We start from the raw sequence: 12,288 nt of genomic DNA on the forward strand, positions 1-12,288 counted from the left end.
TGTTTTCAAAATGTTCTCAACATTCTTCCCACCGCTCAGTAATTCATTATTCATCTGAGGCTCGCGCAGGGGGTATTGTTGAGAGATTTTGGAAATGCAGAATTTTAATAATGGCCCAATTAAATTGTGTGTTGAACACCTGCCCAGCAGTAGCGAACGTTGCCTTGATTAGAATAAGAGACGCTGGAAGAGGCTCCTTGGCGAAGGTGCGGGAATGTGCTGGCATTCAGGGAGAAGGCTCCCAGGACCAGATTAACAGGTTCTTCTCTTCTTTCCTCCCTGCCCCACATCTCCTTTGCTCTCCCCGCAGGCTGCCAGGTCCTCCGGTGCAAAGATGCAGCTCCTGGAAACGGAGTTTTCCCGCACGGTCCACGAATTGATCGAGCTCCACTTGCTGCAGCAGGACAGCATCCCGGCATTCCTCAGTGCCGTCACCTTGGACCTCTTCAGTCGCCAGACCATCACCTAACTGTGACTGAATATAAAATAATAACGTTCAATGTCTTTTGGAATCTAAAGAGCACCCCCCCCCCATAAGAATTAATAGAGAGTAAGGTGGAAATAGGTCCTCCAGATGTTGGGCAGAAGCTTCTCTGCCTTCCTTGCCATTGGTTTTGTTGGCTGGCTGTGATGGGAGTTGCAGGCTGACAAAAATCTGAAGGGCTGGGATGCGGCCATTTCTGGGGCCCTTGCACACTATGTAGTTTGGGTTCCTGTGTTACGATTCCACTTTATTGTGCCATGGTTCCACTTTAGCTATCCTGGCAACATCCTATAACGTGTTGGGATTGGCAATTAGGGGCATTTATAATACTCAGTTCTGAGTACTTCTCTTATACTTATAATGCTCAGTTCTGAGTGCTTCTCAGAACTACAAATTCCAGGATTCAGCAGGATGGAACCATGGCAAAGTGGAATCATAGTACTAGAATGGAGTAGTGTGCAGTGTTCAAAAGAATAGGATATCACCAGACGCTGATAGAGATAGAAAGTGGACCAATCTGTGAAAAAAATGTACTACTTCTCTTATCGTTGGCATGTAAAGGACAAGGCCCTGTTAAGTTGGAGGCAAGAGGCTGGGCTTTTGCTTTGCTTTTTTGCAACCTGCCTAGATAACTTTTGTTATTAGGCAGCTTAAAAATACAATATGTTGGCTTTTCAGGTGATCCCTCAGTTTTATTGATATCCAGATCTTTCTGCTTCCTTTTATTTTAGTGCCCTGTTGCTGATTTTAATGTGTCCTCTTCTCAGTTTCTACTGGAAATCTGTACCCATGGGAGCAGACTGGGATTTTGATGCAGATCGCCTTTTGTCAATTGCTCTTCTTTCCATTTTGTAAGGGCTGGGATGGGATTTGTTTGTAAGCACCACAACCACAATTCAGAGGATTTTCCCAATAAAGCATCACTTGAGCACTGGGGTTGTGTGTGTGTGTGTGTGTGTGTGTGTGCATGAACACTTTCTCTTCCAGGGTGCAGTTCAATCTCCATGCAACCGTGGGGCAGCTGTTGTCGAGCTTTTGTTGGAGGGAAGACTGGAGCTTATCTAGCGTCCTCTGCTGAAAATGTAGTACAAAATGCAGTTGCTACACGAAGGCCACTGTGCCACAGCATCTCCTTAAGCATGGCTCTGAGGAGCCATTGTTAGGATTTGCATTCAACAAGAGCCAACAGCAAAAGTTCCTTCTCTTGCCACCCTCTTTAGGCTGTTACGAGTCTTGGTGCGAAGATGGATGGCCTGGCATTCTCTGCCAGGGGAACACGTTCTGATTCATATGCACGCCGTGGCACAGAGAGCTGCCTTCATCAGTCATGGAGAAAATGAATTGTGACGTCAGCCGCTCACGGCTCCTCGGTCGACACAATAGCAGAGCCACAGCTGCCTCTGGAAAAAATCGTTCCGCAGGCTTCTTACAGGAGAAATGAAGTAATTAATAAATTTACAATAAACCTACTATCTTGGCTAAACAGAGGTGGAGAGGAGGGGTGGTAGGCAGAAGCCGCGTTGGAAATTGACAGCCAGACTGCCACCCATCAGGGAATAGATTTCCAAAACTTAATACTGATGATAAGCTGTATTAAAGAAATACAGATTGGAAACTTTTCATCGGGGGAGCAAGTGTGTTAGGAAAGCTCCTTCGGTTCCACTCTGAGCATTTGGTTAGTCAGATATGCAAGCATAAATCTACCTTAATGTGGATCTGTTTTAGCTATCACAGAGGTTGCTATTCTTTTCCACCTTCCACAATGACCAAAGCCACCCAGGACTTGTGGTTTTGCTGTAATAGCCCCCCATGGCATCATCCCATGACTGATGGAGAGCAGAAGGCGATGGGAGATGCATCTGGCTTTGTCCATTTAGCCGGACACAAAACAATTATATCACCCACTGAGACTTCCTAAATCCATCGCACCTTATTTCTAAAGTTATTTTTTATAGACATTGCCCTAGTCTCCTGTCGGAGGCATGACTGTCTCTCCTGCCCTGTCACAGTAATAACCTGGAAAAAGGCCCGGCTGGCTGGCAATCTGTGTCACCCCATTTTGTTTCAGGTCCTGCTTGTTCATTGAGGAGACCATCTTCGCAACATCGCGCTCGCTTCTGCAGAGGGGTTAGTGCATCAGAGAAAGGGAGATGAGAAGATTGCCGTTGCTTCCATCATTGTTAAGCTCAGATTTGCTGAATCCAGGGCAAGTTGAGCTGAACTCCTCATGGCAGTCCTTGTCAGTCAAAATCTAAGGTAAGAGCAAGTTGATCATTTGGACTGTCTTCCTCTATAGGTTGCCTGGATCTCCAGCGACTTCGATTGTTGCAGAGACTTGGTGCATTTCTCCCTCTGTGACTGGCTTCAAACATAATGGTGGAGGGGTACCTTTCTATCTGCTTTCTTCTCTCTTTGACACACACTTTCGCATGCCCCACTAGACCTGGGATATTTGAAAGAGAGGGGTAGCGTTCTGTGTTTCCACTGAGAATACTTTCAAAGGGGCTCTCCATGGAGAGGGAGGAGAGGGCCAAGAAGCAGTCACATCATCTTTTGGTGACAGGAGAGGCGAGAGCTCCTCTTTTTCATCCTCTCTTGCATATTTCTTTCAGGCGGGGAGGAAAGGAGGGTGGGTGGGAGCGGACAGATTACAGAAAGCCTTTAAGTCCGGCTTGTTTGGTGCTTTCATCTCTTCTTGGGGCAAGGGCCTGAAATCTTGAATCAGAGGCTTGACTGCCATCGTCTCTTGTGTTTTGGATGAAGCCTCTTTTTTATAGCTCATCTGGATGCGGTGAAAGGTCACGTTTCTGGCTCGCAGAAATATGTGTGTTCTGATGTGGACCTTAAAAGCCGATTTGTGGGGCAAACCACAACATAGCTTCAGAGGGAGAACAGTCACAGGAAAGTTTGGCTGATCCTCTGGGTGGAGATTTAAGCTTTAGCTGTTTTCCTAGGATCTATTGGTGAAGCAGCGGAAGGGAGGAGAGGTTTCATTATAGCAAAAGACATGACTGTAAAGAACAAAACAAGAATGTGATGACACTGAATGGTCTTGCTGGGGTTTCTCATTGGGGTTGGTGGGCTGGAGATAAGGAGACCTTTATGAGTCAAGCCCAAAACCATTTTGACTTTGTCCCAATAAGTAAGCATGGTGCATTTGGAGCTCTTCCTGCCTCTTTTCCCAAAGCTTACCTTCCAGCAGCAATGAATGGAAAGAAGGACAACCTCTCTAACATTCATGAGGCCCCAACAACTTACAGAGATGAAGCTCTCCGAAAGATCCTTGAGGCTCCACAGACCTTAGTAAGTTGCAGTCTCTGGTGTTGGTAAGATAGTTCAGTGAGACAGAGCTATTGCAGGAGGGTGAAATATTGCCCCTCCAAATAAGAATTCTGCCTCAATGAAATTTCATTCAATCCCCACATTTTCAACATTGCAGAGAGTGAGACACTGAAAGTCATTCCCACCTAGAAGTCTTCTGATGGCTGTACTTGCATTCCCTGAACCGCTTTGTTGTCCCTTTGTCTTTGGATGCCAACACTCTCCTTCTAAATGCTGGGCTGAGGTTTTGGGTTCCTGCCATGCTAGAAATTTGGGGACTGAAGAAAAAATTTAATCGGGACAGAATTCTAACTGATAGGATAATACCTGCATTCCACCCCTGCCATATCTATATCCCTGCCTGCCTTTCTGCTAAGTCCCACGGTGCTATTTGCTTTCTATTTTATGCTTATTTGTCATAAGAGCAGCATTTGGGGGGCTTTGATAACACAACCCCTTCCCTCAAAGTCCCATTTTAGTGTAGCACTTTTGAGACTATTCAAGCAAAAGATGTAACATTAGCTTTTATAGACGTGGCCTACTTCCTCAGATGCATGGAGTTGACTGGTGCCCAGGAAGGACTTTTATCATCAGACTGTATGAATAGCCATAAAAATGCAAAACTTGTAGGTATGGTGATGAGGTGACAAGTTCAGTTTCAACTATGGTCATTGAGGGACAAAAGCAGGAGGAAAGATGTTGCCTAAGGCCAGGGTGGGTGGATGACCTTATGAATGGTGGAGAGAGTTTTGGAATATGCAGGATGGGTACCAGAAAGGAGATGTGATAAACTGACCAAGAGTGTGCATCTGAAGGAGTTTGAAGAACCTACCAAGAGAAAGGAGACCCACTGTGAAATAGTCAGCATTTTGGGCTTCATCAGAGATGATACATTTTAGGGTTTCGTTAGAGCTGTGTGGCTCGTTTTAAACTTTGCAGTTCTGTTTGTTAACTGCATCTTAAATTTCCTCTGTATATATTGCTTAGGCGTCTTCTTAGATGAGCAAAGCAGGTGAAGATGATGTATGCTTTGCACAGTGTTCACAAGCAACCAACTAGAAATAAGTAGCCGTTAATGGCATGGAGAGGCTATTTCGGCCTGTCTAGTATCCACTGGGTTCCAGTCCAGGCATGTAAACTGGCAAGTAATTGGCTCATTGTTGAGCTGGATAGACATTCTGGATGCTTTGCAAGCCTCACTTCTAAGCAAACTAGGCTCATCTGGTGGGGCCTTCTGCTTTCCCGGCAGATTGGAATTTAACCGCAACAGTACTTAAATGCATCTGATGTTTTCAATGTAACAAAAAGCACCTGGTACAACACAGAACGTCTTTTTCCTTCTTGGTATCATTTGTGCTTAAATCCGCCCCTTTGCTCATCGGAGAAAGCTGCGCGTCTGTGTGGCTTACATCCAGCTTGCTTTAACAGAAGTATCTAAAAATATCATATGAATATCTCATTTCTTTCCGTTTTGAGCAATGGCCTTCTAGGCTCATCCAGAGCTTGGAGGTACTTTCCTTTTTCTTTTTTAAATTCTTTCCATTTTTTAATGGAACAGCAAAAGCCTGTTGCAAAATTTATAGAAATCTGTGACTGAGCTCAGTGGCTTTTTAAAAAACTTCCATTTCCAGGAGATTCCTTCCCTGCGTTGTGTTTCCCCAAAGGGAGGAACCTGGGAACGTATCCAGCAGCATCTAAATGGAGCTTAAGGCTGTAACAACCTGTAAAGTGAACCAGCCCTTACTGTGAGATAAAGGGAGGGAGGTGACTGCCGCACTTGGAACCATTTTGTGTAGCATTAAAGGCAGCGAACTGGAAAGGAGAGAAACCCTCATGATATGGGGCTCTGAATCCTTTGTGGAGTTGTGAATTCCATGGGAGCAGTTGTACTTTTCTGCATCTCCCATTTATTTCAGTGAAGGCTGGGTAGCCCAACCTCTTGGTGGCGCAGTGGTTAAATGACAGTACTTCAGCCACAAGGTTGTGAGTTCGATCCCAGAGCTGTGCTGGTCTATGGCCATAATAAAGACAAACTGAACTGAACCGATCCCAAAAGGCTCCATGGTTGACTCAGCCTTCCATCCTTTCCTAGGTCAGTAAAATGAGTACCCAGCTTGTTGGGGGCAATTGGTTTACAAATTGTAAACTGCTTAGAGAGTGAAGTCGAAGGCTTTCATGGCCAGTATCCATAGATTTTTGTGGGATTTTCAGGCTCTGTGGCCATGTTCTAGAAGAGTTTATTCCTGACGTTTCATCAGCATCTGTGGCTGGCATCTTCAGAGGATGCTGGTATGGAAGCATTATCTTCTAGAACATGGCCACATAGCCTGAAAAACCCACAAAAATCTATGCTCAGAGAGTGCTGTGTTTACTGATTAGTGGTATAGAAATGTAAATGCTGCCACTATTGAGTTGGGATTAGCCATTGGATTCAGGCCATAACGTAAAGTGTCACTCTAGTATGTTTCTAGTATGTTTCTCCAGAACAACAACGACATTGTGGGTTGTATTGCCCATCTACAAGGAAAAAGAAGAGAGAGACGCCCCTCAAGGCTGGAACCACAGTGGATCAGGACCAGCCCTGTGTGTGTCCCATGTAAAACAGCCATCTTCTGCCTCTCTTTATCATAGGCGCAGGTTCTTTATTGCCCAGCTGGAGGTTATTAACATAGCTATTTATACCTGTTATTGTTCCAGTCTTTTCTCAGGTCTCTTTTTGAAGTACCTGGTTGACGGATTGATTGAGTCCTCATTAGTCATGCTCTCCGTGTTTACGTTTTGATGTGCTCTCTTTCTCTTGCTTGCGCCGGGGATCCCTCCTGCGCCACCCGACGTTGCTCCCAGCCAGGATCCCTTCTCCTCCGTTCCTTTTCTTTCCTCCTAGGTTGGCATGCCGCCAAAAAGCCCATTGGGAGGTCATCCTGACACAGACGGGAGCTGGGTTTAAATAAGGACTGGGTAATTTTATGACCATTAGCGACGTTTGCTGCACGATGCAAGCTTAAAATAATAAGGGCAATTGCTTCTCATGCTTCGGGGAACAAGCTGATTGCCTGCAGGGATTGAGAAGGCAATTCTCCACCCTTCGCTCCCCTCCCAAAACTTGGTGCAATTAACTCAATTGGATTGGCTGCTGACATCTCCAGACGCAATGGACACCAAAGCGATGTGCGCAACATGCTCAATTTGAAGGGGGTTTTGCAGGAGGCCGTGCCTCGGGGATCAAGTTTCCACAAGGCTGCAGAGTCACCAAACCTTTGACTCTTACTTCTCTACTTTTGCTATCTTGACCACACTCTGATGTTGCTTGGCCACATGCATCCCAAATTTTCATCTGGGAAATGTTGGGAGGGTACGGCATTGTAGATCTTGCAAGCCTAAAGTCTGTCTGTATATCTTTTAGGGACCCCATAGTCTCCGATTCCACGGTTGGCAAAGACCACTGTTTAAAATTGTTGTGCTTTGAAATGACAGCTCTTCTTTCTGAAATTATGGGGATTTTGTTTTTCTTTTGCAAAAATAACAGAGGGGGTGGGGGTTATAAAGAGAAAATAAACTAAAATAACCCAACACATCGGAGACGTTGGAGTGAGCAGGCTGATAAATGATCCCCAGGTACCATCTCCCTTTTCTCTCCAGTCTTTCCGCTGTGGATTTAATAAACCTGCCCATAAAGTTCTGTCAAATCTCCTCTGTTCCAGCTGTCAGGCGGGGATTGAAATAAAAGAATTGAGCAGGAAGAGTGGCAAAGCAGAACCGCCGTGGGATAACGCTGGCCTGATCTCAAATGTCAGAGGCGACTCTGCAGGAGGGGTTTGTATGCCATTTTTTAACAGACCCAAATCCTTCTCTCTGGCCGTTGCCAACCCAGCATCCCTGTCTTTGACTTTCTTCCCCAACTGCGCCTCCCAGCGTCCTCGCCGTTGCTGCAGATGGTTGCGTGGGGCTCCCCTGTTTGTTGGTTAACAACCCTGAGGTGGTTCTTTGAGAGGATTATGGCTCTAACAAATCACTCGTTAACTACGCTAACTCATTAGAATATGCCACATACAAAATAGTCCTTAAGCGTGCTAATGACCGATTTTAAGGGATTATTGCCGTGGCAAACCGTAATTAACCGTTTAGAACGGTGCTTCCTATTTAATTACGCCGGAGCCAAGCAGCAGGGAAGGCTGAGCCAGTCGCAAGCCCCCTGACCCCTTGCCTGTGTCACGCTCTGCGTTTGCTCAAGGCATGACTTTGCAGCAATGCGTGCAGAAGCCACTGGGTATAAACGCACCCAAAATGCAAGTGCAGGGGCCTTCCTTTGTGGTTTCCAAAGAGACTACGATGGCCCTATCTGTCTCACTTGAGATACCAGTGAGGAGTTTGGGAAGGATTTCTTTTTGAAACAATAACGCTGTGCCCTTAATGGTTTCACAGATGCAAACCAGGATGCATGGGGCCAAGTGACATCTGAGTGTGGTCAAGATGGCCGACGCTATTAAGGAGGAAGACACAAGTTATGAGAGGCTGGAGCAGATTGCTTTTGGCTGAGCCTACTGGTAAGGGCAAGTCTCTGCCTTCTCTCCTCTCCCTGCTGCTGAATTAATGAAGTGCCAGGCCTCATTCCCACTACCTTTTAAACCGGATTGCAGATCGGTTTGAATCAGTTTAAATGACCATGGTTCGCACTTGAACCAAATCGCTGACATGATTCGGAGAAGGGTGCCACACGCTAGACCCATTTAACCTTGTCTTTGTGATGCTTATTTTTTCTGCACCTTTTTGGATAAATCGATTCCGTTCAGATGTGAACCAGATGTGGATCAGAATCGACTTAAATTTGCCCTTTGGCCAGCTGGAGCAGGTCCATTTTGAATTGACTCATTCGTCAATGTGAACCACAAGTGGGTTATTTGATTTTATTTTGCAGCAAGAAAATGCAACCAAGGCAAACGTAGTGTGAACCAAGCTCCGCTGCTGAACCAATCCATCGATTCGGATTGCAAAGCGGTTTATTTGTAAGTGGGACTGCAGCCTCAGTGACTTTTCCCCTTTGAACTCAGTTGGCCAAAAGTGAAGTAAGGTGAGGACAAGTGGGAGGAAGTGAGAGAAACGGGGGACATTTTAAAAGCAGCTGAAAAAGTGGGAAGATGAAGGATTCCCTACCCAAACAGGACAGTTGCAGGGTTGTCAATTCCCGAAATGCTGCATGTTGGCCGAGGAATCTTTGAAGTTGTTGTTGAGGGCAAGCAAGCAAGCAAACAAAGCCACCCCACGTTTCCAAGCTCTGCAGTGTAGCACTTAAATAAATCTCAGTGAAAGATTTATGAGAATTAGCTCTTAGTTACTTGGTGCCGTGAACATTGTTTCCCGATTATGGATGGAGAAAGATTTCTATGCTTTACAATATGTGTCCTCGAATTCTGCTGCTCCTTGGGAGAAACTATTGACAGGCTCAGCGATTGATTCAGCACTCAACAAATGGCTGAAAAATGCAATCCAAAGTGGGAGCAAATGGGATTGCTTAGCTGTGGTTTATTATTGAATTGCATGATGAACAAAGCCAGAGAGGTGTATCTCGTGGGACGCATTTATTTGCTCCAGTGCATAAAAGATTACCTACACATGGAAAGCTAGCGCATCAGGGATCCTTACCCTATTATAAATCCTAGAGTGGTTCCAGCCTGGATTATATTCCCTGAATCTCAGATCAAACATTGCACTGAGGATTGGTGAACATTTTTGTTGCTCAGTTAACTGGACCACAAATTCGGAATGGGTTTCCACTCTCGGGAAATGTACTGCTGTTTAATTTCGGATGCCAGACAGAGACGAAACCTAGCCTTTGGCTCCCTTGTTGGCATTAAGCATAATGAATGATCTTGTCCTCCTTGTTTGTCTCCTCTTCCAGTGTAACAACTGTAATTAACTTAATTACCAACAGATTCTTAATTTTTTTTTATGGAACTTAAAATGGAAATTAAATTTTGCACCTAGGTTTACAGACTGCTAACTAGCAACGAACAATCAAGCTTGACGCTGGATCCTTGCGAAGGTAGGGATTGCATATTCATAATGTTAATAGGGTTCAGAAGGTGTATTTGCTGCTGATGAAAAGGATTAATTAAATCTCATTTGCATAGGGAGAATTGTTTTAACTCTTGGCGTCCCAGCAATGCCAGCAACCCTAGAATAGAAAGAGAGTTGGAGGAAAGGAAACAGATGATCAGAAAGTAACCTTTGTTCCCAGAGGAGAAAACGGAGGTTATGAATATAGCACGCCTTATATTTTCCATTTCCCAAAGTGATGGGAAAGTTGTAGCATCCATTTCCGTCATCTTGTTTTATGTTTTACTAGCTGGAGGAAAAGGGGATTGATTTGTTTGTTTTTGTTCTGTTTTCTAAGAGGCAGCCTTCACAGCAAAAGTCTGAATAATTCAGTTTGTGCGCATTGAGGATTGCCAAAACTATTTGTTTTTGTATCTGGAAATAATACAGTGGCGCATTTCTCACTTAACCACACAGAAGAACATACATATAGATGAGGAAGACATGTCTGGGCAAGATTTTGCATACGCTGGGTAATGCTGTTACATTTTTCTGAGTTTGATCTGTGGCATCCACGATTGTAGTCCATGAGATATTAATGCTTACACGCAGGTTTCTTGCTTTTAAAGCAAAAAAGCATACTTGAGTTGCCTTGTTGTGTTGCTCTGTGCCGAACTCTGTGACCACGGCAGTATCAGGTTTAGTCCTCATGGAAGTAAGAGATGGCCAAGGAAGTCACATTTGACTTCCAAAGAGGAAGAGTCTCCAATATCGAGAGGAATGGTTTTTAAAAGGGGGATTGAAAGGAAAAGGTGTTGCTGTTGTTGTTGTTTGCCATCGAGTCGACTTGGACGTATGGCGATCCTATGAATGGGATCCCTCCATAACCTCGGTTATTGATAGGTCTTGCAAACTCAGGCCTGTGGCTTCCTAGATTGAATCAATCCACAGTCTCCCTCTTTTCCTACTGCTTTCCACTGTGCCAAGCATTATTTTCTTTCGCATTCAGTCACATCATCTCGTGATATGTCCAAAGTACGGCAGCCTCAGTTTGGTCATCTTGGATTCAGGGGAGATTTCAGGCTTGGTTTGCTCAAAGACCCATTTGTTGGTTTTTTTAGTAGTCCATGGTAGACACTGAACTCTTGTCCAGCACCATGTTTTTTGTAATGTCTCATTCTGCAATGCTAGAAATTTGAGGACTAATGGAAAATTTCATTGAGTTCTCAAAGAGTTCTGAAGACATCAGATCCCATTGATTGTGGAAGCTAAGCAGGATCAGCCCTGGTTAGCACTTGGATGAGAGACCACCAGGGAATACCAGATGCTGTAGACTATATTTTAGAGAAAGGAATTGGCAAAACCGCCTCTGAGTATTCCTTGCCTAAGAAAACCCAACAATTCATGGAATTGCCAAAAGTTAAGAGAGAATTTCAAGGCACATAGATGCGCACAGTAGTGAAAGGTTTTTCAATATCACCATTTGTCTTTTTTGAAGCTTTCTTCAGCTCTAACATGCAATTTAATACCAATGTTGTGGAAACTATGCAACTCTCTTAAATGGAATTTGTCTCCTGTATCATTTTTGATACTGATTTTTATTTTCAGAAACAGAAAATGAATCTCATTTTTGGCCACATTATTTTCGTTGCTTGCGTACGGTTAAGCATTCTTGTTTATTTGCCAATATCTGAATTCCCTGCAGTGCTGGAAATTTGGGGAGAGAAGGAAGTTTTTATGGGAAGAATAATTCATATTTGGGGGACAGTGTCCTCATTCCTCCCAGAGCTAAACCCCTGGTTAAAATTCTCCTGTTTTGGCTCTCAAAATGGTTTCTTGCTTTGGGAATTTGCTGATGTAAAAAGCAGGGGGGGAACCAAACCTCAAACCCAACCATCTGGTCTTTTGGCTGAAATATCCGCCAGGCTCAGCACATTGTTTGCACATTAACTTCTTTGTTAAAACAGAGCCTCTGACAAAAATGCGGTTGACCTTGCGGCCCGGGCACCTTTCCTCCTTCGGGCAATTTTGCACCTTTGCCATCCTTTTCCGTGCCGCAGTTGAAGAAAACTCGATGGAAAAGAGCTGAGGTTAAACTCTTGTGGTCTATTTGCTCTGCGGCGTTTGTGAAATTGCTTGCTCATCAGATCTGGGGGAATTGTTGATTTTTTAAGTAAAACAAACATAAAATATTTCAGGTTTGTATTTTTTAAATCACCGCTTGAACAGCCGCCCAGTTGCCTCCCGGCTTTTTCGAGGACCAAACTGGGGGAGAGAACAGGGATCTTTAATCAATCCGGAGGACCGCAGGCCAGCTCCATCCATCACTGGCAATATAAATACAGTTTGGCCGAGAAGATGGATGAGAAGCTGGCTTGCATGCACACGCGCAAAGCCATCCACAATGCACAGCGGCGGTGTTCAGACCCCTTTCACATCTCACCAGCAAC

At 44.7% G+C, this 12,288-nt stretch overlaps 1 protein-coding gene across 2 annotated transcripts in view; it reads left to right on the forward strand.

The window, feature by feature from the left end:
- LOC149306482 (mitotic spindle assembly checkpoint protein MAD1-like) overlaps nt 1–12,288 on the forward strand; it is a 366,682-nt gene that overhangs the window by 338,158 nt on the left and 16,236 nt on the right. Inside the window, exons 18-22 of one of the 2 annotated variants that reach the window (XR_016282433.1) lie at nt 311–471; nt 1,705–1,926; nt 2,553–2,740; nt 7,507–7,618; nt 8,228–8,349. Coding sequence is in view for 1 of the 2 variants with exons in the window: in XM_089539539.1 (XP_089395665.1) it covers nt 311–469 (159 nt within the window). In the remaining variant the exon portion in view is untranslated. Of the gene's footprint in view, nt 1–310; nt 1,421–1,704; nt 1,927–2,552; nt 2,741–7,506; nt 7,619–8,227; nt 8,350–12,288 lie in introns of those variants that run through there. The other variant, XM_089539539.1, reaches the window with a different exon arrangement.

This window comes from Sceloporus occidentalis, unplaced genomic scaffold (assembly GCF_023333645.1).
Source record: "Sceloporus occidentalis isolate IW3139 unplaced genomic scaffold, rSceOcc1.0.p SCAF_10, whole genome shotgun sequence".
Taxonomy (NCBI): Eukaryota; Metazoa; Chordata; class Lepidosauria; order Squamata; family Phrynosomatidae; genus Sceloporus; species Sceloporus occidentalis.